Source organism: Haliotis cracherodii, unplaced genomic scaffold, assembly GCF_022045235.1.
Source record: "Haliotis cracherodii isolate W230 unplaced genomic scaffold, xgHalCrac1.p SCAF_25, whole genome shotgun sequence".
Classification (NCBI taxonomy): domain Eukaryota; kingdom Metazoa; phylum Mollusca; class Gastropoda; order Lepetellida; family Haliotidae; genus Haliotis; species Haliotis cracherodii.
The window spans coordinates 6,510,925-6,534,459 of NW_027266281.1; the positions used below are offsets into that span (position 1 = coordinate 6,510,925).

Genomic DNA, 23,535 nt, shown 5'->3' on the forward strand with positions numbered 1-23,535 from the left:
TGAATGGGGCTTTACGCGCGACTTCAATAACAAACCATATTCCGAACAACAGTTTCTAGCTACACAGTATATTTCTTGCTAGACTGGTTCCCGGATCCTCCGCTTGTTGTCGCTGCACTTGTTCCGCTTTCCGTAACGAACGGGAACCAGTCTAATTTCTTACCGCCGTCTCGGAGGTTACTCAGTGCATGTCATTATCACGCAACAGCTGTTGTATATATATATAGATAAACATATTGTCTTGTGTCGCTTGTTTTGAAGAAAAATAATAATATAATGATTCTTAATATGTTGGTGTATACATTGAATGAACAGTTGACCGTCGTTATTTATTTTTCATTAATGTCATTTCCCTGTTCTGTGATCATAACGTATGTTGTTAGGGATGCATGTGAAAAAAGTTCAATCAGGGGACGTAACTCTCGATGCCAGCGATCATATGACAACAACATTTGCACGAGAGTGACGAATCACTTTTATCCTTTTGCGATAAGTCCGACGACAGACGGTCCGATATATCTGACCTGCACGATGTCACGCACTTCGGCAGCCGAAAAGGAACCACTGATTGACGATGACTATGCACTGTCGACATGGGACCGCGACCGTCACAGGCGGAAACTGAGGTAAGCAAGACCAACCTAGTGTAGCATGCAGGTGCTCGCTGTGTGGCCGCTTTGTGGGGTCTCGCGTAACTGTGATGGTGTTTTGAGTTTCGATAGTTTCCGTGTCAGATCGACTGAGACTTGAGATTAAGGCTCAAGTAAATAAACCATATATATTTTTACAAAAATCGTTGTTATCGTTCTTAAAAATAGAGGTGCCGTTTTCGCCCGACACATAGTAGCCGTTTTTGCCAAATGCGGTGCCGTTTTCTCCAGAGAAATTGGTGACGTTTTGCTGAGGTGCCGTTTTAGCCAGCACCCCTAAGAAGATCGATAATCGGAATTATGGAAAGAAATATTAACGATTATCGATATGAAATATTGTCATCGATAATAGGCCTATTAACTTACATAAACTATTGTGATGAAATATAAGTTTAGGCTTACCGATACGGACATGTTATTGTCAGTACTGTCAAGTGTCGAAGAATGAAAGCAACCGTTTTTTTCATATTTCTAATGTCCAAAAAGTAGTCTATTCTTAAGTGTGTCACTGCTCACCATTTGTATGAAATCTGTTGATTTGTTTCCGGACTTTCATGCTTATTTGCTTAAACGTCCTTCTCCGATATTTATTGATAATGCATTGATATTTAGTTACCTGTTATATGTCTATAATCTTAATCAATAGCCAGCCCTACTTAGGCCAAACTTAAAGAACAGGAGTTGTGTTGACCAGAAACAAATGGAAAGTGGAAAAAATGACATCTTCGAAACTATCTTTCATCTTAAAGTTGATAAGACCGCAAAGCAGAACATATCACATATCAAACAGTCGACCGTCGTTATTACTTTTCATTAATGTCATTTCACGGCTCTGCGATCATAATGTATGTTGTTAGGGATGTATGTGAAAATGTTCGTTCAGGGGACGTAACTCTCGATGCCAGCGATCATAACATCTTTGAAACTATCTTTCATCTTAAAGTTAAGACGACTGCAAAGCATAACATATCTCCACATTTGTCAAATTATTCGAAAGATAAAAGTATTTTTTTTCATTTATCTGAAATATGCTTCTATCTGTTTTATTATATTTGTTGTCTAACCCTATCAACAATGAATTTTCAGAAAACCAACCAATTACAGGCTCACAACTTTTGAGAAATACATTTTCAATCCAAATAGTTGGTGAATTTCTAGAAAAAAAATGTTTGATAAATAGAAGGTACTGGCTAGCGAGCAGTTATCTCCGAGGACCAATCATTGCCAACTCCCTTATCTTATTTTGCTTTTCCTCGCTTTCATTAGAAGAGAGAAATGTTTATCGAAAAATGAAGAACAAAAGTGACTCTCATGAAGAAATTTTGAAAAACAGAACACCTTGCTACAATACAACTGAGAAAGAGACACGCAAGATGTGTGACATGACTGATTCACGCCTTAAACATTCAATACCTGTGTAACATCGTTATCGTAACATTTAAATGACAACAACAGAAGTACACACTATTATCAATATCAATTTAATTTTCCACCAACCGTACACCAGCCTCGTGAAGATCCGTGTTAGCATTGTTAGAATTGGTCTTCAGCAACCAATACTGACGGGATCGGGTGGTCAAGCTCGCTGCATAGGTTGATGCATGTCATCGTATGCTCGTGAATTCACTGGATTGTCTGGTTCAGACTTGATTATTTACAGTCCGCAGTCACCCAGCTGTGCGGTGTTAAACAACAAAGAAACAAGTCACCTCGCCGTAATGAAGCCCGGGAGTCAATTATTGTCGTTAACCGCAGTGCATTTTTTAATTCCAATAAATAACGGTAGAAACGATGAAACATACATGTAAACACGCGCGCACAGTGAATATCACTGGCAACATTGTGTGTAGAAGACATATTGTCCACGTGTTTTCAGAATTTGAAAAACCAAGTTAACCAATGGAATTTATGGCCGGGTAAAAATATTTGCATAAAGCTAATTCCGACCTGTCGATAACGGACAAGTACGTAAACCATTTGTCTAGTCATTGAATAAGATCACGTTTTCTTCCCCATTTATATTTATACTTGATGTTATTATTCTTGCAATTGCTATAGTGTAAATTATAGCTTATGCAACATATTGTTGCCATAACAGGCGTAATTGAACTTGCTTCAAACACCCGCCTGAAACACATGGTGCTCTTTGTGATGCTGATGTATCCCATAATTATTATTGTTAGTGCTCACTAATAAATGGAGCTGCTGATGACATCTGAACATGATTTCAGAATGAACATGTATATTTGGTGGGACTAAATATTTCATAAAGCAAAGAAACAAGACAACAGGCGTACGGATTTCTTCGGTTGACTTTTATTTCTAACATCCTCAAATAAACGATCAAAAAGATATGCCTTAACTGTTCCATGGCGTGGATGAAATAACTATTCAGCTGCTACCGTATTTTCTTGAGTATAGTGCGCAATTTTTGTCCAAAAAACACAGCTGTGTAGAAGAGGGTGAGCATTATACACGAAATAATGAGTTTTGATGATTTTTTTCCCCATGGAAAGATATTACCGTGAGCACGTAACACCGGAAATACCATGTCAACAGATCCATACTGAAGTACGCAAATTAATCACTGTCTGGCTATAAAAAGTGTTTGTTTTTCTGAATATCTGGACTTATGTATGTAACTTATTTCATTAATTTTATTCAAAATTCCTTTTAATATTGTTTTAATTATTTTCGGTGAAATCGCGTGTGAAGCGATCGGAAGATCGCGCAACTCACCTTTATTAACAGCAACCACGGTCAGATTACCGCTATTGACGCCTTGAAACAAACATTAATTGACAGAGAATGGATACATATATCATAAATGCCATACTTTGACTCGTTAAAAGTCATATTTGTTATAGTTTGACGATTCTATGTCAACACGTAGTTCTCGCGATCATGTGCGCTAGAGCCCTGACGGTGACTGGTCAGACTGGTTGAATGTGAAAAATTATTAACCGGCAATAGCGATCAGCTGCTTCGCTTAGGGTTATTATCATTTAAATCATTTTTAGTAAAAGCTGCAACTAAATTAACAAGATATTGGGATATATTATTCCTGATAAAAAAATAGTTTCAGATACAATTTTTGCCGATCCTTGCATTAAAATCCTGTAAAGTTATATCATTGGGTGTGTCTTGACCGAATCACCGGTAGATACATTGGTGCGCACTATACTCAAGAAAATATGGTTAATTGATATAGGAAATGCCCACACACATTATGTGAACTCTCAACATCTACTGAATGTCGTATTTAATCGTTTGACCATTCATTGTGTGCTATGTTGAATAGATAAACCACTAAACTCGTAAAATTCACGTAATAATTTTCAAACATTCCTGATTGTTCACCCGCTAACCGCACAGGCCGCGGACAGCTAAACGAGCCTCCTGGTGGTAATGAAGGCCGGGAAACAACCAAGCGCTAACGGTGACGTGACACCAATATACAGGATATTCAAAGTCCTTTTACACGTGCCTCAGTGACTTTGCCCACGCACTCGAAAAAACAGGTCCTTCATTAGGAATTGAAAATCCACATCCCAAAGAGGCCACCCTGACTGTTAAAAACATCCAACAACACAATAATGGTATGTTAATTTTGTTGGCTGCAGACTCCGTATACAGAGCTACAGATAGGCTGTATTTGTGTAAAATACCCCCAAAAACCATTCAAAACCCAACTACTTTCAATTAACTTGCGTACAGAAATGTATGCGTTAAATGAAAACCTCACATTATACAAACAGCACGGGTAAATACCCAATGAAGCTTTTCAACATGCGTACAAAGGAACTAATTACCGAAACACAATTGTGAGCTAATTTCCATTCCAAGTCAAGCCTATATATTCAGAACAGTTATCATGGTTATGTACATCTGAAACATAATTTCATTTTTCTAAATCTTAAAATGTTTACTCTTTTTGGGAAATACCGTATTCGACACAATAAGCGCCCAATTAGAAATAGGGGGCTCTTATAAGAATATTATTTTAGTGGAAAGAGTTAAAAGATAAATTTCGTGGTTTATGCTGACAGCCTGAAATGTTTATATACGACAGATATATTTTTCCATAATTTAATTGCCCATAATTAAGTGTGCATATAACACATGAGTGCGTATTATACGTGAATAAATAAGTCTTGTGTACATCGATCAATCGGAAGGGGTGCTAATTAGGATTGTTCATTGGCCAATATATTAGCAAATATCGCCGTGGCGCTTATTAGAGCGGGGCGCTTATTACGTCAAATACGGTACCCAATAGGGTGATGAATAGATGAGTGAAAAATATTGGTTACCCATTGTAATAACCAAATTAAAATAGAAATCCTGGACTAAAAACTCAATGCCTCAAAATGTTATCTGTGTCTCTGGTGAATATCAATTATGATGTCATCACATTGTGTTACAACTGCTGCATCAGTGCATAGCCTGATGGTGTTATTCCATGGCACCAGCTGGCTCTGTATCATCTACTTTTGGTCTCCATCAGTATGTGGCTTTGTCATCTAATTCCATACCAGCAGCTGTGTTGATGTCTGTGTTAATGGCACCAGCTGTCTCCGTATCACAGGTTTTAGATTATAATGGTTACTTGACACCTGGGCTCACAGGTAGATCTCATACGTATTTTCAAATGCTGGCTTACGGTTTATCACATAACTCACCTGTCTCACCTGCCTCATATTACTTGTGTCTCACCTGCCTCACATTACTCGTGTCTCACCTGCCTCACATTACTCGTGTCTCACGTTACTCACCTTTCTCACCTGCCTCACATTACTCACCTTTCTCACCTGCCTCACATTACTCACCTGCCTCACATTACTCATGTCTCACCTGCCTCACATTACTCATGTCTCACCTGCCTCACATTACTCACCTGTCTCACATTACTCACCTGCCTCACATTACTCGTGTCTCACATCACTCACCTGTCTCACCTGCCTCACATTACTCGTGTCTCACATCACTCACCTGTCTCACCTGCCTCACATTACTCACCTGTCTCACATTACTCACCTGTCTCACCTGCCTCACATTACTCGTTCCTCACATTACTCATGTCTCACCTGCCTCACATTACTCACCTGCCTCACATTACTCACCTGCCTCACATTACTCATGTCTCACCTGTCTCACATCACTCACCTGTCTCACATCACTCACCGGTCTCACCTCACTCACCTATCTTACCTCACTCACATGTCTCACCACGTTCACCTGTCTCACCTCACTCACCTGTCCATCTGTCTCACCTTACTCACCTGTCCATCTGTCTAACCTTACTCACCTGTCCATCTGTCTCACCTTACTCACCTGTCCATCTGTCTCACCTTACTCACCTGTCGATCTGTCTCACCTTACTCACCTGTCCATCTGTCTCACCTTACTCACCTGTCCATCTGTCTCACCTTACTCACCTGTCCATCTGTCTCACCTTACTCACCTGTCCATCTGTCTCACCTTACTCACCTGTCCATCTGTCTCACCTTACTCACCTGTCCATCTGTCTCACCTTACTCACCTGTCCATCTGTCTAACCTTACTCATCTTACTCACCTGTCTCACCTTACTCACCTGTCCATCTGTCTCACCTTACTCACCTGTCCATCTGTCTCACCTTACTCACCTGTCCATCTGTCTCACCTTACTCACCTGTCCATCTGTCTCACCTTACTCACCTGTCCATCTGTCTAACCTTACTCATCTTACTCACCTGTTTCACCTCACTCACCTGTCCATCTGTCTAACCTTACTCACCTGTCCATCTGTCTCACCTTACTCACCTGTCCATCTGTCTCACCTTACTCACCTGTCCATCTGTCTAACCTTACTCATCTTACTCACCTGTCTCACCTCACTCACCTGTCCATCTGTCTCACCTTACTCACCTGTCCATCTGTCTCACCTTACTCACCTGTCCATCTGTCTCACCTTACTCACCTGTCCATCTGTCTCACCTTACTCACCTGTCCATCTGTCTCACCTTACTCACCTGTCCATCTGTCTAACCTTACTCATCTTACTCACCTGTCTCACCTCACTCACCTGTCTCACCTTACTCACCTGTCCATCTGTCTAACCTTACTCATCTTACTCACCTGTCTCACCTCACTCACCTGTCCATCTGTCTCACCTTACTCACCTGTCCATCTGTCTAACCTTACTCATCTTACTCACCTGTCTCACCTCACTCACCTGTCCATCTGTCTAACCTTACTCACCTGTCCATCTGTCTCACCTTACTCACCTGTCCATCTGTCTCACCTTACTCACCTGTCCATCTGTCTCACCTTACTCACCTGTCCATCTGTCTCACCTTACTCACCTGTCCATCTGTCTCACCTTACTCACCTGTCCATCTGTCTAACCTTACTCATCTTACTCACCTGTCTCACCTCACTCACCTGTCTCACCTTACTCACCTGTCCATCTGTCTAACCTTACTCATCTTACTCACCTGTCTCACCTCACTCACCTGTCCATCTGTCTCACCTTACTCACCTGTCCATCTGTCTAACCTTACTCATCTTACTCACCTGTCTCACCTCACTCACCTGTCCATCTGTCTAACCTTACTCACCTGTCCATCTGTCTCACCTTACTCACCTGTCCATCTGTCTCACCTTACTCACCTGTCCATCTGTCTCACCTTACTCACCTGTCCATCTGTCTCACCTTACTCACCTGTCCATCTGTCTCACCTTACTCACCTGTCCATCTGTCTCACCTTACTCACCTGTCCATCTGTCTAACCTTACTCATCTTACTCACCTGTCTCACCTCACTCACCTGTCCATCTGTCTCACCTTACTCACCTGTCCATCTGTCTCACCTTACTCACCTGTCCATCTGTCTCACCTTACTCACCTGTCCATCTGTCTAACCTTACTCATCTTACTCACCTGTCTCACCTCACTCACCTGTCCATCTGTCTCACCTTACTCACCTGTCCATCTGTCTCACCTTACACACCTGTCCATCTGTCTCACCTTACTCACCTGTCCATCTGTCTCACCTTACTCACCTGTCCATCTGTCTCACCTTACTCACCTGTCCATCTGTCTCACCTTACTCACCTGTCCATCTGTCTCACCTTACTCACCTGTCCATCTGTCTCACCTTACTCATCTGTCCATCTGTCTAACCTTACTCATCTTACTCACCTGTCTCACCTCACTCACCTGTCCATCTGTCTCACCTTACTCACCTGTCCATCTGTCTCACCTTACTCACCTGTCCATCTGTCTCACCTTACTCACCTGTCCATCTGTCTTACCTTACACACCTGTCCATCTGTCTAACCTCACTCACCTGTCCATCTGTCTCACCTTACTCACCTGTCCATCTGTCTCACCTTACTCACCTGTCCATCTGTTTCACCTTACTCACCTGTCCATCTGTCTCACCTTACTCACCTGTCCATCTGTCTCACCTTACTCACCTGTCCATCTGTCTCACCTTACTCACCTGTCCATCTGTCTAACCTTACTCATCTTACTCACCTGCCTCACCTCACTCACCTGTCCATCTGTCTCACCTTACTCACCTGTCCATCTGTCTAACCTCACTCACCTGTCCATCTGTCTCACCTTACTCACCTGTCCATCTGTCTCACCTTACTCACCTGTCCATCTGTCTCACCTTACTCACCTGTCCATCTGTCTTACCTTACTCACCTGTCCATCTGTCTAACCTTACTCACCTGTCCATCTGTGTCACCTTAGTCACCTGTCCATCTGTCTCACCTTACTCACCTGTCCATCTGTCTCACCTTACTCACCTGTCCATCTGTCTCACCTTACTCACCTGTCCATCTGTCTAACCTCACTCACCTGTCCATCTGTCTTACCTTACACACCTGTCCATCTGTCTCACCTTACTCACCTGTCCATCTGTCTCACCTTACTCACCTGTCCATCTGTCTAAGCTCACTCACCTGTCCATCTGTCTTACCTTACACACCTGTCCATCTGTCTTACCTTACACACCTGTCCATCTGTCTCACCTTACTCACCTGTCCATCTGTCTAACCTCACTCACCTGTCCATCTGTCTCACCTTACTCACCTGTCCATCTGTCTAACCTTACACACCTGTCCATCTGTCTCACCTTACTCACCTGTCCATCTGTCTAACCTCACTCACCTGTCCATCTGTCTAACCTCACTCACCTGTCCATCTGTCTAACCTCACTCACCTGTCCATCTGTCTAACCTCACTCACCTGTCCATCTGTCTAACCTCACTCACCTGTCCATCTGTCTAACCTTACTCACCTGTCCATCTGTCTCACCTTACTCACCTGTCCATCTGTCTAACCTCACTCACCTGTCCATCTGTCTCACCTTACACACCTGTCCATCTGTCTCACCTTACTCACCTGTCCATCTGTCTAACCTCACTAACCTGTCCATCTGTCTTACCTTACACACCTGTCCATCTGTCTCACCTTACTCACTTGTCCATCTGTCTCACCTTACTCACCTGTCCATCTGTCTCACCTTACTCACCTGTCCATCTGTCTCACCTTACTCACCTGTCCATCTGTCTCACCTTACACACCTGTCCATCTGTCTAACCTTACACACCTGTCCATCTGTCTAACCTTACTCACCACGCTCACCTCACTCACCTTGTCTCTTACGTCAGTTGTCTCACCTGCCTCACCTCACTCTTCTGTCTCAACTCATCTGTCTCACCTCACTCTTCTGTCTCAACTCACTCTACTGTCTCACCTCACTCTTTAGTCTCAACTCATCTGTCTCACCTCACTCTTCTGTCTCAACTCACTCTACTGTCTCACCTCACTCTTTAGTCTCAACTCATCTGTCTCACCTCACTCTTCTGTCTCAACTCACTCTACTGTCTCACCTCACCTATCTCACCTCACTCTTCTGTCTCAACTCATCTGTCTCATCTCACTCTTCTGTCTCAACTCACCTATCTCACCTCACTCTTCTGTCTCAACTCACCTGTCTCACATTACTCACCTGTCTCATATTACCTGCTTAGACAATAGTCAGCCCCGAGTCTGTTGCGAATGAATTCCCAATTTAAATTGAAAATTTCCCAATTCCTCAGAATTTACGAAATTAAGAATGTTAAAATAATCGATGTTTGTATCATGGTTAACATTTATACTAAGTTATCTTATGATAATTAGATCTACATCAAGTGCTTTTATGAGTTATCATGGTGTAATATTTATACACCATTTCATATAATTATAGTTTAGCAAGTAATAATTATCATCAGGTAAAATGCATATATAAAATATCAGTAGTTTCAGTTATAGCTTTTTAGATGGTTGCTAGCCTAAGGTATCAAGATCCCATCTCCCAGACAAAGGATATTTATTTAAGTATATCTGTCATCACCTACCGGGGTATATTAGAATAACATTACTTCAATTAAGACTCATTAAGGATTAGCCCCATACAAGCTCGTCTATAGTGCATTAAGGATTAGCCCCATACAAGCTCGTCTATAGGGCATTAAGGATTAGCCCCACACAAGCTCATCTATAGTGACACCCTAATCTCTTTCAAGCATCCAGTAAATATGTCAACAAGATTAGTGCCAGTCCAACAGGATTAACAGGATTTAGTATTCCCCTCTGTCTAGCCATCCATTTAGCATAGGACACAACCAATCGTGTATCAACCAATCACATTCCTTTCTATTGTTCAAACTTTCATTAAATACATACTGTAGCCAAGTTCTAGCAGAGAAGGGGTTTGACTCTCTTACCAAGCAGACCTCTCTCCCACAGCCCAGAGTGTGTACCGACTCTCTGTGGCACCCTCAGTTATTATCTAAGCATAAATTGTAAATTGTTAATTGTTCTTGTAAATAAAATTGTGATTAGTCTCCTGTGACTCTGGCTCTTTGCTGACTAATTCCCCAAGAAAACCAGCACGTCATTTGGAAGGTATTGTTCACCCAGTACAGTTCCATGATATTTGAACAATATCTCAATTTCATCCCAGTTTGTTTGCCAAGGGCACATAGTTGGGAATCCTAAATCAATCCCTGGTGTGACAGTCGCCATGTGCCACACACAGTGCATGCTACACACAGACAGCATGCTGTCCCACAGAGACCATGCTGCTTCCCCAGTTCACAGGACGCTGGCTACCTCACCTCAGTACTTGACACAGATGGCCATGCTGCTTCCCCAGTTCAATACTTGACACAGATGGCCATGCATGGTAGACTGGCAAACAGGAATCATATAGCTGTGTGATCCAGTCATACATAATGTATTGTAACCTCAAACAGACGGGATAATCGAAGCATATTCATAAAAAGGCAGGCTGTGTGAAACACACGCCACAACCTATCAGTGAACTGTGGAGACTGGGATAGGGACGAACTGAGGACATCTCATATGTGGAGACTGGGATAGAGACGGACTGAGGACGTCTTATCTGTGGAGACTGGGATAGAGACGGACTGAGGACGTCTCATCTGTGGAGACTGGGATAGGGACGAACTGAGGACGTCTCATCTGTTGAGACTGGGATAGGGACGGACTGAGGACATCTCATCTGTGAAGACTGGGATAGAGACGGACTGAGGACATCTCATCTGTGAAGACTGGGATAGGGACGAACTGAGGACATCTCATCTGTGGAGACTGGGATAGAGACTGACTGAGGACGTCTCATCTGTGGAGACTGGGATAGGGACGGACTGAGGACGTCTCATGTGCGGAGACTGGGATAGAGACGGACTGAGGACATCTCATCTGTGGAGACTGGGATGGGGACGGACTGAGGACGTCTCATCTGTGGAGACTGGGATAGGGACGGACTGAGGACGTCTCATCTGTGGAGACTGGGATAGGGACAGACTGAGGACATCTCATCTGTGGAGACTGGGATAGGGACAGACTGAGGACATCTCATCTGTGGAGACTGGGATAGGGACGGACTGAGGACATCTCATCTGCGGAGACTGGGATAGAATTGGACACAAGACATCCATTAGTATAGTTTACGAGAACAGACATGGTTTGGGCAAGGAAACTGAATTCGACAGATCCTCTGATATCTCCAACCCCGTCACCTGTGTCTTGGAGGTATGTCCACCCATTTCCTGAGTCATGGAGGTATGTCCCCCCCCATCTCCTGTGTCTTGGAGGTATGTCCACCCATTTCCTGTGTCTTGGAGGTATGTACCCCCCCATCTCCTGTGTCTTCGAGGTATGTAGTATTGTTGTCGGAACACCCAACGTTACCATTGTAGTTGGTTGTTGTCGGAACACCCAGCGTTACCATTGTAGCTGGTTGTTATCTGAACACCCAACGTTACCATTGTAGCTGGTTGTTGTGAGAACATCCAACGTTACCATTGTAGCTGGTTGTTGTGAGAACATCCAACGTTACCATTGTAGCTGGTTGTTGTCGGAACATCCAACGTTACCATTGTAGTTGGTTGTTGTCGGAACACCCAACGTTACCATTGAAACTTCCTATATAAGATTTGAGATTCTATGTTGCCTTAGTTGAATGGTGAAGTCCATGAAAATGTAACATTATGATGGTTATCTGGAATGTGTAACCATGGAAACTGCCTGTTTCAGAGCAAGGTTTTGCGTTGCCCTGGTCATTGGCATCTTTGTCCTTGCTGTCCTCATCGTGGGTCTGTACTTCATCACGACGCTTCCCTCTCGCGACACTCGGGGTAGCGGCTCCAAGCTCGGCAAGTACCCCCACGCAGCCGTCGCCTCCGATGTGGGAATCTGTTCCGATATAGGCAGGTGTGTAGCCATAGCAACCAGGTGTCTATCCATAGTAACCAAGTGTGTACATGGCTGTGAGTGATGTAGTGTGTACATGGCTATGTGTGATGCGGTGTGAACATTAGGGCTGCAACGATATTCTGGTCACGATACGATACGTATCTCTGATTCGCAATGATTCAAAAACAAGACTTAAAGCATGTCAAGATTGAACCTTACATGATTTTGGAAAAATCAACATTATTTTTTAATAACAAGACAACTGAAGTTGTTAAGCTTCAAAGTGGAACTTTCTCTAACTTTCCTTCAAAACAATTCAAAGGTTCAAACCCCAGAAAATAATTAATGTACTTCACCAGTTATACAACTTCAAAGAATTTGTATGCAATGGTCGAAGAAATTGTATCTGAAATTATTGTTTTATCAGGAATAATATATTCCAATACTGTGTTACTTTAGTTGCAGCTTTTGCTCTATATGTATTTAAAATGATAAAAACCACAAGCGTAGCATTTCGGTACTGGTGATTGCTATTGCAGGATATTTTTACCGTAGGGTCTTCCCCGCGACTGACCATGGTTGCTTTATCTCTTCACACACGATTTCACCTAACTTAATGAAAACAATATCTGGTGTCATGTGCTTGCGGTGATCAGCTGATAATTTTTTTGTTGAGATCTGACATCTGTCAGTGTAAAACCTGACTTATTAAAAATGTAAGTACGTTTTGGGGAGCCATGCGTTACCGCGCGCTATAACCAAGTTAGCGGTTTATTGAAAGGCACATTAGCGAGGAAACGCTGTACTTGAGATTTGCGTTCCGTATCGTGGCATATCGATAAATGGGCCCACGTTTCGGGTCAGTCCCCAAAATGTCAGTCAATACCTGGTGTGACCACCATTAGCATTGATCACTGCCGCACATCTCCTGCACATTGAGTGGATCAGACGATTTGTGAAGGCACTAGGGATCCTCCTGCACACATCCAGAGCAGCTGTGTGTAGTTCATCGGCAGCTGTAGGGACTGGGCGGACATAGTGCAGACGCCTTTGAAACTCATCCTGTCGTGTTCCCCGACCTTGACCAACATTCAGAAAGCACATGGGTCCAAGTCTCGCATTAAGTCCAATCCCTGACCATATCATGACGCTAGGTCCCATGGATCCCTTTCCACAACGTTTCTGTCAGCGAAACGATCACCTTGCCGCCGCCAAATTCTGACTCTTCCGTCTGCATGGGAGACACAAAAGCGACTTTCATCAGAGAAGATGACAAGCCTCCACTCACGATGATGCCAATTGCGATGACCCTGTGCCCACTGAAGTCGTGCTTGTCGATGTCGTGGTTGAAGAACAGGACGACGTGCTGGTCGGCGACATCTGAGGTTGTTGGAACGGAGACATCGGATCACAGTGTCCTGGCTAATGTGTTGATTATGTGTTCCTATGGTCTGTCGAGCACTTTCACTTGCAGTTAGGAACGGATGTCGCTGGTGTTGACGGGTAATCTGTCGATCTTGTTGAGGTGTGGTGACCCTAGGACGACCGCTCTGAGGAAGGTCATCTGTGGTCTGTGTAGCATTGTATCGATGCAGGAGGGGACAGGCAACGGGCGGGCAACATCTTGGACAGACTCTCCAGCTTCCAAACGTCCGATAGCCTGGTTTCTCTGAATTTGAGTTAGGGGTGGCATTGTTGACCAAGGAGTGGTAGGTCCAAGAATTGGCCACAGTTTTATACCCACTACAGTTCGGGACAGTTCGTGCATTTTCGATTTCGCGAGAAATGGGTGCATGATACCCACGGTGTTTTGGGACAGCACAGAGTAGTGATGATGGATTTCTTGCAAAGGGTACCACAATTACAGGAGCTTATTATGCTTCACTGCTGCGGAAATTGCGGGACGCTGTCAACCTTAAGAGGCGTGGCATGCTGACCAAGGGTGTCCGTCTCCTGCAAGACAATGCTCCAGTACACCAATCTAATATTGCCCAGACAGAAGCGCGGTCCTGTGGCTATGAAATCCTTCCACATCCTCCTTACTCTCCTGCCCTCGCAACATCTGACTTCCACCTCTTTCCAACCATGAAGTCATTTTTGAAGGGAAAACGTTTCACAGATGATGAAACACTGATTTCTGAAGTCAAGTCCTGGTTTGAGACGCAAAATGAGGGCTTTTACAAGCGAGGTCTCCATAAAACGATGGGAGAAGTGTGTTACTCTTGGTGGAGAAAGACTAATACCTATGCCAAGTTTCATTCCACTAGGTCCATCGGAAGTGGGTCAGGGGAAATCTTGAATGAACACCCCTCGTACAATTTAATGTAAGAAAATACTAACCTTGGAATTTGATCTAAGGTTCCCCAAAACGATCCTTGTGAAAAACATGTGAATATATATATATATATATATATCCTTCGAGAGGTATATGTGGAGTGACCACAGTCTTTCGGTGTCCAGCATACAGCATTACATCTAAGTTACTCTTTCCATCTTTTCGTGTGATCTTTTAGTATAAGTCGGATGGCATCGCATCATTTTTTGCCTCAATTTTTAGGCTTGGACACGAGGTCGTATTCTAGCACGAAGTTCAATATTCTAAACGAAGGTCATGATTTCCTGCTTAAAACGTTCAAAACAACACAATTTCACCAAAGACTTTTGTCTAAATCTGAAATATATCACACACAAGGATGGTATCCTTTGCTGTATTTTGATTCCCAGTAATTTCTCATGTCACTGAGTGGACATTATAGAGACCCGATTGTGGCAATTGCTGTGTCCACGGCGACGAGGGTCGCCATGTATTGTCATGTATTCGTACACCTCAGGTCAGGTGAGGTGAAATGGGGTTTAACATTGCGTCCAAGATTATTGCACTTATATAGTGATGTGCATGCATGTGTGCGTGCGTGCGTGAGCGCTTGTGCTTGTCCGGACTGATGCCGATTTATAGTGCTAGCCCACTGAGATAACATGCCATAGTTTAACATGAATAACCCACTCAGATACAGTATTCTGACTCCAAGCCGACCAGTCCTTCTTTTAGCCCCTTAATGTCTAGCACCAGACAGGGTAACAACAAGTACCATATTTAAATGTCTTTTGGTATGGCGCGGCCGGGAATTGAATCCGGGCGGACACTCTACCACTGGACCACGGAGGCGGTCTATGAGCGAAAAAAATGCTATTATCGGGAATTATGTGATAATAGATTGTACTTAGATTTCTGTTATTATCATTTTCTGATTACTTTAAATAAAAAAGGAAATGTTGGTATTTAGCTCGATTATGAAATCTTAAAATTGCCAAATATCTCCACAAGAATGTCTCTTTGCTTCAGCTAAAATGTTTGGGCCTACAGTTTTTCCACTGGGCCTACAGTTTTTCCACTGGGCCTACAGTTCTTGAAATGTGCGGGCCCTTCAGGCTCTCAGTCTAAACTGCTGAGTTTCAGACACTGCAGGTATGTCTGTCTTCTGTTGCAGAGACATTATTAAAGACAATGGGAATGCAATAGATGCTGCGATAGCGACGTTGCTGTGCATGTCTGTGGCTGATCCACAGAGCATGGGCATTGGAGGTGGTTTCTTCATGACTGTGTACAACAGGTAATTATCTCCCCTGACTGTATACAACAGGTAATTATCTCCCCTGACTGTATACAACAGGTAATTATCTCCCCTGACTGTACAACAGGTAATTATCTCCCCTGACTGTATACAACAGGTAATTATCTCCCCTGACTGTATAACAGGTAATTATCTCCCCTGACTATACAACAGGTAATTATCTCCCCTGACTGTACAACAGGTAATTATCTCACCTGACTGTGTACAACAGGTAATTATCTCCCCTGACTGTGTACAACAGGTAATTATCTCCACTGACTGTGTACAACAGGTAATTATGACTCCTGACTGTGAAGAACATGTAATTATCTCCCCTGGCTGTGTACAACATGTAATTATCTTCCCTGACTGTGAAGAACATGTAATTATATCCCCTGACTGTGTACAACTTGTAATTATCTCCCCTGACTGTATACAACAGGTAATTATCTCCCCTGACTGTACAACAGGTAATTATGTCTCCTAACTGTGAAGAGCATGTAATTATCTCCCCTGACTGAGTACAACAGGTAATTATCTTCCCTGACTGTGAAGAACATGTAATTATATCCCCTGACTGTGTACAACATGTAATTATCTCCCCTGACTGTATACAACAGGTAATTACCTCCCCTGACTGTGTACAACAAGTAATTGTCTCCCCTGACTGTGTACAACAGGTAATTATCTCCCTTGACTGTGTACAACAGGTAATTATCTCCCTTGACTGTGTACAACAGATAATCATCTACCCTGACTGTATAACAGGTAATATCCCTCCTGACTGTACACATCAGGTTATTATCTCCCCTTACTGTATACAGCAGGTAAGTGTTAGTTATCTCCCCTTACAGCAGTAGTGTTAGTTATTTCCCCTTACAGCAGTAGTGTTAGTTATCTCCCCTTACAGCAGTAGTGTTAGTTATCTCCCCTTACAACCGTAGTTGTGTTGGTTGTCTCGCCTGATGGTTGTGTTATCTCCCCTGACAACAATAGTGGTGTCTTTTTGTAGCCTACAATATAACCATTACGATTGTCGCCATGAATCAAATTCGCACAGACCAATGTGCAGCAGGGTTGGGGATTAGGAGTTATTTGTGGCAAGATGCATGGTTTGACGTTATTAGATTACCGACATGTTTTAGTATGACATGGTAAAAAAATTCAAACAAATTCAAAATTGATAGAAAACAGCTGCTGAGGTTAGCTTGCACGATGTAACGTGACCACAGATGACATCCTTACCCTGTCAGCTTGCTGACGAGGTTAACCTCTTTGGTCAAGTGGACAAGGCAACCGACCTCGGATCAGAAAATCCCTGGTTCGAATCCCATCATGGGACTCGGACATTTTATGGCCCAACGTGGGGCTGAGTACGTTCATATTAGATTTGAGGAAAATAAGCCTCAGTACCCTACTATGCAGCCCAGGACGTGCCTTCTGTTGACGGGGATGACATCCTTACCTTGTCAGCTTGCTGACGGGGTTAACCTCTTTGGTCATGTGGACAAGGTGTCCGACCTCGGATCAGAAGGTCCGTGGACCGAATCCCATCATGGGACTCGGAAATTATATGGCCGCTACATGTGTTTCAGATCCACGCAGACGTCGACCATCATCGATGCCAGGGAGACAGCCCCGGCAGCAGCCACTCAGGACATGTTTGTGAAGAATGCCAGTCTGTCAGAGAAAGGTACCTGTTGCTATTGTTGTCATAAACATATCACACAAGGGATTCATCTGTGACCGTGGTATACATTGTTTACTGTTTTCTGTTGACACCAGGTCTGTGGTGATCCCAGGGGAGATGTACAGGATAAAACAATTCTCTGAGTTTTGAAAATGGAAAACCACGAGGATGTTTACAACTGTTTTCTGTTGACACCAGGTGGTCTGTCTGTGGGGATCCCAGGGTAGAACAGGGAGTACTGTGTGGCCCACATTGTTTACAACTGTTTTCTGTTGCCACCAGGTGGTCTGTCCGTGGGGATCCCAGGGGAAATCAGCCGGTACTGGCTGACACCAGGTGGTCTGTCCGTGGGGATCCCAGGGGAAATCAGGGAGTACTGTGTGACCCACATTGTTTACAACTGTTTTCTGTTGCCACCAGGTGGTCTGTCCGTGGGGATCCCAGGGGAAATCAGTGGGTACTGGCTGACACCAGGTGGTCTGTCGTTGGGGATCCCAGGGTAGAACAGGGAGTACTGTGTGGCCCACATTGTTTACAACTGTTTTCTGTTGCCACCAGGTGGTCTGTCCGTGGGGATCCCAGGGGAAATCAGCCGGTACTGGCTGACACCAGGTGGTCTGTCCGTGGGGATCCCAGGGGAAATCAGGGAGTACTGTGTGACCCACATTGTTTACAACTGTTTTCTGTTGCCACCAGGTGGTCTGTCCGTGGGGATCCCAGGGGAAATCAGTGGGTACTGGCTGACACCAGGTGGTCTGTCGTTGGGGATCCCAGGGTAGAACAGGGAGTACTGTGTGGCCCACATTGTTTACAACTGTTTTCTGTTGCCACCAGGTGGTCTGTCCGTGGGGATCCCAGGGGAGATCAGCGGGTATTGGCTGGCCCACCAGGAGTTTGGTAACCTTCCGTGGGAGACGCTGTTCCAGCCAGTCATAAAGATGACCAGAGATGGGTTCCCCGTCCCAACCTCACTGGCCAAAGCACTGCAAGATGACAAGAATAACATACTGAACAACAGAAATCTCCGGTGAGTGCATGTCGAGGCCTTGTTAAGGACACCAGGTATTGTACATATGTGTTTATTTCCCTCCCCTAAAATTTTCTCAAAAGCTCATATGTTCTTAATTTTATGTTTCATTTTTGCACCAGATGCAAAAACTTCACTCCTGAAGTGCCATTTGTGTTCGGTTAGATTTTTGTGGGCACATCCATGTTGTGTCAGATTGACAGGGCACATCCATGTTGTGTCAGATTGACAGGGCACATCCTTGTTGTGTCAGATTGACAGGGCACATCCATGTTGTGTCAGATTGACAGGGCACATCCATGTTGTGTCAGATTGACAGTGCACATCCTTGTTGTGTCAGATTGACAGGGCACATCCTTGTTGTGTCAGATTGACAGTGCACATCCTTGTTGTGTCAGATTGACAGGGCACATCCATGTTGTGTCAGATTGACAGGGCACATCCATGTTGTGTCAGATTGACAGGGCACATCCTTGTGTCAGATTGACAGGGCACATCCGTGTTGTGTCAGATTGACAGGGCACATCCATGTTGTGTCAGATTGACAGGGCACATCCATGTTGTGTCAGATTGACAGGGCACATCCATGTTGTGTCAGATTGACAGGGCACATCCATGTTGTGTCAGATTGACAGGGCACATCCATGTTGTGTCAGATTGTCCCCACGACCCAGATGATCATCACTGCCGATGGGACTATAAATCTTAACTCTCTCTCAACTCCCCCAGGGGCAGTTGGGTAGCCTAGTGGTTAAAGAGTTCGCTCCCCATGCTAAAGACCCGGGTTCGATTCCCAACATGGGTACAATGTGTGAAGCCCATTTCTGGTGTCCCCTGCCGTGATATTGCTGGAATATTGCTAAAAGCGGCGTAAAACCTTGCTCACTCACCCTCTCGCCTTCCCCAGATAGTGTATACATTGTGACTTGTGTGTGTCAGAGATGTGTATGTCAACCCGGAGACAGGGGAGCTGTACACGGAGGGCGAGATGCTCAAGGACCCGAAGATGTTAAAGACATTCCAGTCCATTGCTGTAGGGAAGGACACGACTTTCTACACTGGCAGTCTAGCTGACGACATCCTCGCAGATCTCAAGGAGGCAGGTACTGTAGGCCATTAGACTTGCCCACACAGCCATGTGTAGTCTACTGTAGGCAGTTAGACTTGCCCACACAGCCATGTGTTGTCTACTGCAGGAAGTTAGATCTGCTCACGCAGCTTTTGTAGTCTACTGCGGGCAGTTAGGTCTGCCAACACAGCCATGTGTTGTCTACTGTAGGCAGTTAGATCAGCCCACGCAGCCATGTTTTGTCTTCTGTAGGCAGTTAGAGTTGCCCTCACAAGCCATGTGTTGTCTAGTGTATTTTACATTTTACTGCAGGCTCCATCATCAGAAAGGCTGACCTGGCAGGGTACACAGCCCTTAAGAAGCTCCCCCTGGTGGCCAAACTGAGTGATGGGAATACGCTGTACTCCCCGCCACCTCCCGCCAGCGGTGCCGTCCTCACCTTCATCATGAACATCCTTGACGGTGAGCATCAATTGGACAGTTTTTGTATCTGTAGAAACACAAGGGGGGTCAATGTAGCAGTTAGTTGTTGTTTAACGCCACACTCAGCAATATTCCAGCTTTATGAGTGAGTGATTGAGTATGGTTTTATGCTGCTTTTAGCAATATTCCAGCAATATCACAGCGGGGGGACACCAGAAATGAGCTTCACACATTGTACCCATGTTAGGAATCGAACCCGGTTCTTCAGTATGACAAGCAAATGCTTTATCCACTAGGCTACCCGACTGCCCCTCCAGCTATATGATGGCGGTCTGTAAATAATCGAGCCTGAGCATTGATCCTCCAATTGGAATACGACCAAGTCTGCGAGTTGATCCTGTTAGCCGCATCTTACGACAAGCAAAGTTGCCTTTCGGACAAACATGTATTGCTAAAGACATATTCCACCGGGTCAGTCGAGGTAGAAGTGTCCACTGTAACATGTTCCTGTGTTGTGTGGGGAGTCCGGGGTAGAAGTGTCCACTGTGACATATTCCTGTGTTGTATAGGGTGTCTGGGGTAGAAGTGTCCACTGTAACATGTTCATGTGTTGTGTGGGGAGTCCGGGGTAGAAGTGTCCACTGTGACATATTCCTGTGTTGTATAGGGTGTCCGGGGTAGAAGTGTCCACTGTAACATGTTCCTGTGTGGTGTAGGGAGTCCGGGGTAGAAGTGAAATGTTTACCTCTGCTACAGGCTACAAATTCAGCCCTAGGAGTATCAGCAAGCTCAGTGACTCGGTGCTGACCCATCACAGGATTGTAGAAGCATTCAAGTTTGCCTATGCAAAACGAACAGATCTTGGGGATGAAGACTTTGTCAACGTCTCTAGCGTAAGTCTGTGTTGAGAGAGAAGGTTTGTTGAGATGCAGCACAAATGTGTGATGGGTGAAATATGTGATAAGTGTGAGAGTTTGTTGATAGAGATCGTAAGTCTGTGATAAGTGTGAACATTTGTTGATAGAGATCGTAAGTCTGTGATAAGTGTGAACATTTGTTGATAGAGATCTTAAGTCTGTGATAAATGTGAGAGTTTGTTCATGAGATCGTAAGTCTGATAAATGTGAGAGTTTGTTAATGAGAGATCATAAGACTGTTATAAATGTGAGAGTTTGTTGATAGAGATCGTAAGTCTGGGATAAATGCAAGTCTTTGTTAATAAGAGATCGTAAGTCTGTGAAAAGTGTGAGCGTTTGTTGATAAGAGATGGTAATTCTGATAAATATAAGAGTTTGTTGATAGAAATCGTAAGAATTTGATAAGTGTGAGAGTTTGTTGATAAGAGATCGTAAGTCTGTGATAAGTGTGAGAGTTTGTTGATAAGAGATCGTAAGTCTGTGATAAGTGTGGGAGTTTGTTGATGAGATCGTAAGTCTGATAAATGTAAGAGTTTGTTCATAGAGATCGTAAGTCTTTGATAAGTGTGAGAGTTTGTTGATAAGAGATCGTAAGTCTGTGATAAGTGTGAGAGTTTGTTGATGAGATCGTAAGTCTGTGATAAGTGTGAGAGTTTGTTGATAAGAGATCGTAAGTCTGTGATAAGTGTGAGAGTTTGTTGATGAGATCGTAAGTCTTTGATAAGTGTGAGAGTTTGTTGATAAGAGATCGTAAGTCTGTGATAAGTGTGAGAGTTTGTTGATGAGATCGTAAGTCTTTGATAAGTGTGAGAGTTTGTTGATAAGAGATCGTAAGTCTGTGATAAGTGTGAGAGTTTGTTGATGAGATCGTAAGTCTTTGATAAGTGTGAGAGTTTGTTGATGAGATCGTAAGTCTGTGATAAGTGTGAGAGTTTGTTGATGAGATCGTAAGTTTGTGATAAGTGTGAGAGTTTGTTGATAAGAGATCGTAAGTCTGTGATAAGTGTGAGAGTTTGTTGATGAGATCGTAAGTCTGTGATAAGTGTGAGAGTTTGTTGATGAGATCGTAAGTCTGTGATAAGTGTGAGAGTTTGTTGATGAGATCGTAAGTCTTTGATAAGTGTGAGAGTTTGTTGATAAGAGATCGTAAGTCTGTGATAAGTGTGAGAGTTTGTTGATGAGATCGTAAGTCTTTGATAAGTGTGGGAGTTTGTTGATAAGAGATCGTAAGTCTGTGATAAGTGTGAGCGTTTGTTGATAAGAGATCGTAAGTCTTTGATAAGTGTGAGAGTTTGTTGATAAGAGATCGTAAGTCTTTGATAAGTGTGAGTGTTTGTTGATAAGAGATCGTAAGTCTGTGATAAGTGAGAGAGTTTGTTGATGCAATTGTAAGTCTGTGATTGATGTAACTCTTGCTGCAGCTGGTCGCTAACCTGACGTCCCGAGACTACGCTGACGGAATCCGATCTCTGATCTGGGACAACCAAACCCATGACTTGATGTACTATGGCCCCACGTTCTACGACCAGCTGAAGACCAGCACGTCCCACCTCTCCATCGTAGACAACGAGGGCAATGCTGTTGCTGTGACAACCACTGTTAACCTCAGGTACACAACCAATGTATACACATAGTATTTAGTTAAGCAAGACCTGTATATTCTCAGATCGGGCAACTTTAATGAACTAGTGCATTAAATGTGTAAAAGATTTCCATACCATATAATTAATTTAGTGAAAAGGAAGGGTTGAGGAGGAACATAGCCAAGATAACCATGAAATAATGTTTTTTTTTTAGATGTTACATAACTTGGAAAATAACTTAATTTCATCTGAAAAATTACGAATGTCACTTTTGTTGCACAGACTAAACCGTCAGTACCATGCACACTTCTGGTTCACAGAATTGAAGAACAATGTCCTGCACAAGTCCAAATATTGACTTTCCATCCGTATCTTGTTTAAACTCCCTGAACCCGATAAGGGTGAAACGATACACCGATATTCTGATGCATTGCGATACTTGACCCACGATACGATATCCGATAAATGTGGGTCCATTTATCAAAACGCCACGATACGGAACGCAAATCTCAAGTACAGCTTTTCCTCGCTAGTGTGCCTTTCAATAAACCGCTAACTTGGTTATAGCGCGCGGTAACGCATGGCTCCCAAAAACGTACTTACATTTTTAATAAGCTCAGGTTTTACACTGACAGATGTTTTTCCCCATCTCAAAAAACATTATCAGCTGATCAATGCAAGCACATAACACTGGAAATACCAGTCAGCAAATCCAGACTGAAGTATGCAATTCAATACCATCATAATACTATCTTGTTATTAAAACGTGTTCATTGTATGTCTGGACATGTGTTTGAAAT

General features: G+C 43.7%; 1 protein-coding gene across 1 annotated transcript in view; it reads left to right on the plus strand.

Moving 5' to 3' along the window:
- Positions 1 to 445: 445 nt before the first annotated feature.
- Positions 446 to 23,535, plus strand: part of LOC139472770 (scoloptoxin SSD14-like) — a 30,328-nt gene continuing 7,238 nt past the window's right edge. Inside the window, exons 1-9 of the mRNA XM_071255237.1 lie at positions 446 to 626; positions 12,257 to 12,433; positions 15,904 to 16,026; positions 17,622 to 17,719; positions 18,551 to 18,743; positions 19,683 to 19,846; positions 20,125 to 20,274; positions 20,992 to 21,128; positions 22,574 to 22,761. Coding sequence (XP_071111338.1) covers positions 532 to 626; positions 12,257 to 12,433; positions 15,904 to 16,026; positions 17,622 to 17,719; positions 18,551 to 18,743; positions 19,683 to 19,846; positions 20,125 to 20,274; positions 20,992 to 21,128; positions 22,574 to 22,761 — 1,325 coding nt within the window. The 5' untranslated portion in view covers positions 446 to 531. The remainder of the gene's footprint in view (positions 627 to 12,256; positions 12,434 to 15,903; positions 16,027 to 17,621; positions 17,720 to 18,550; positions 18,744 to 19,682; positions 19,847 to 20,124; positions 20,275 to 20,991; positions 21,129 to 22,573; positions 22,762 to 23,535) is intronic.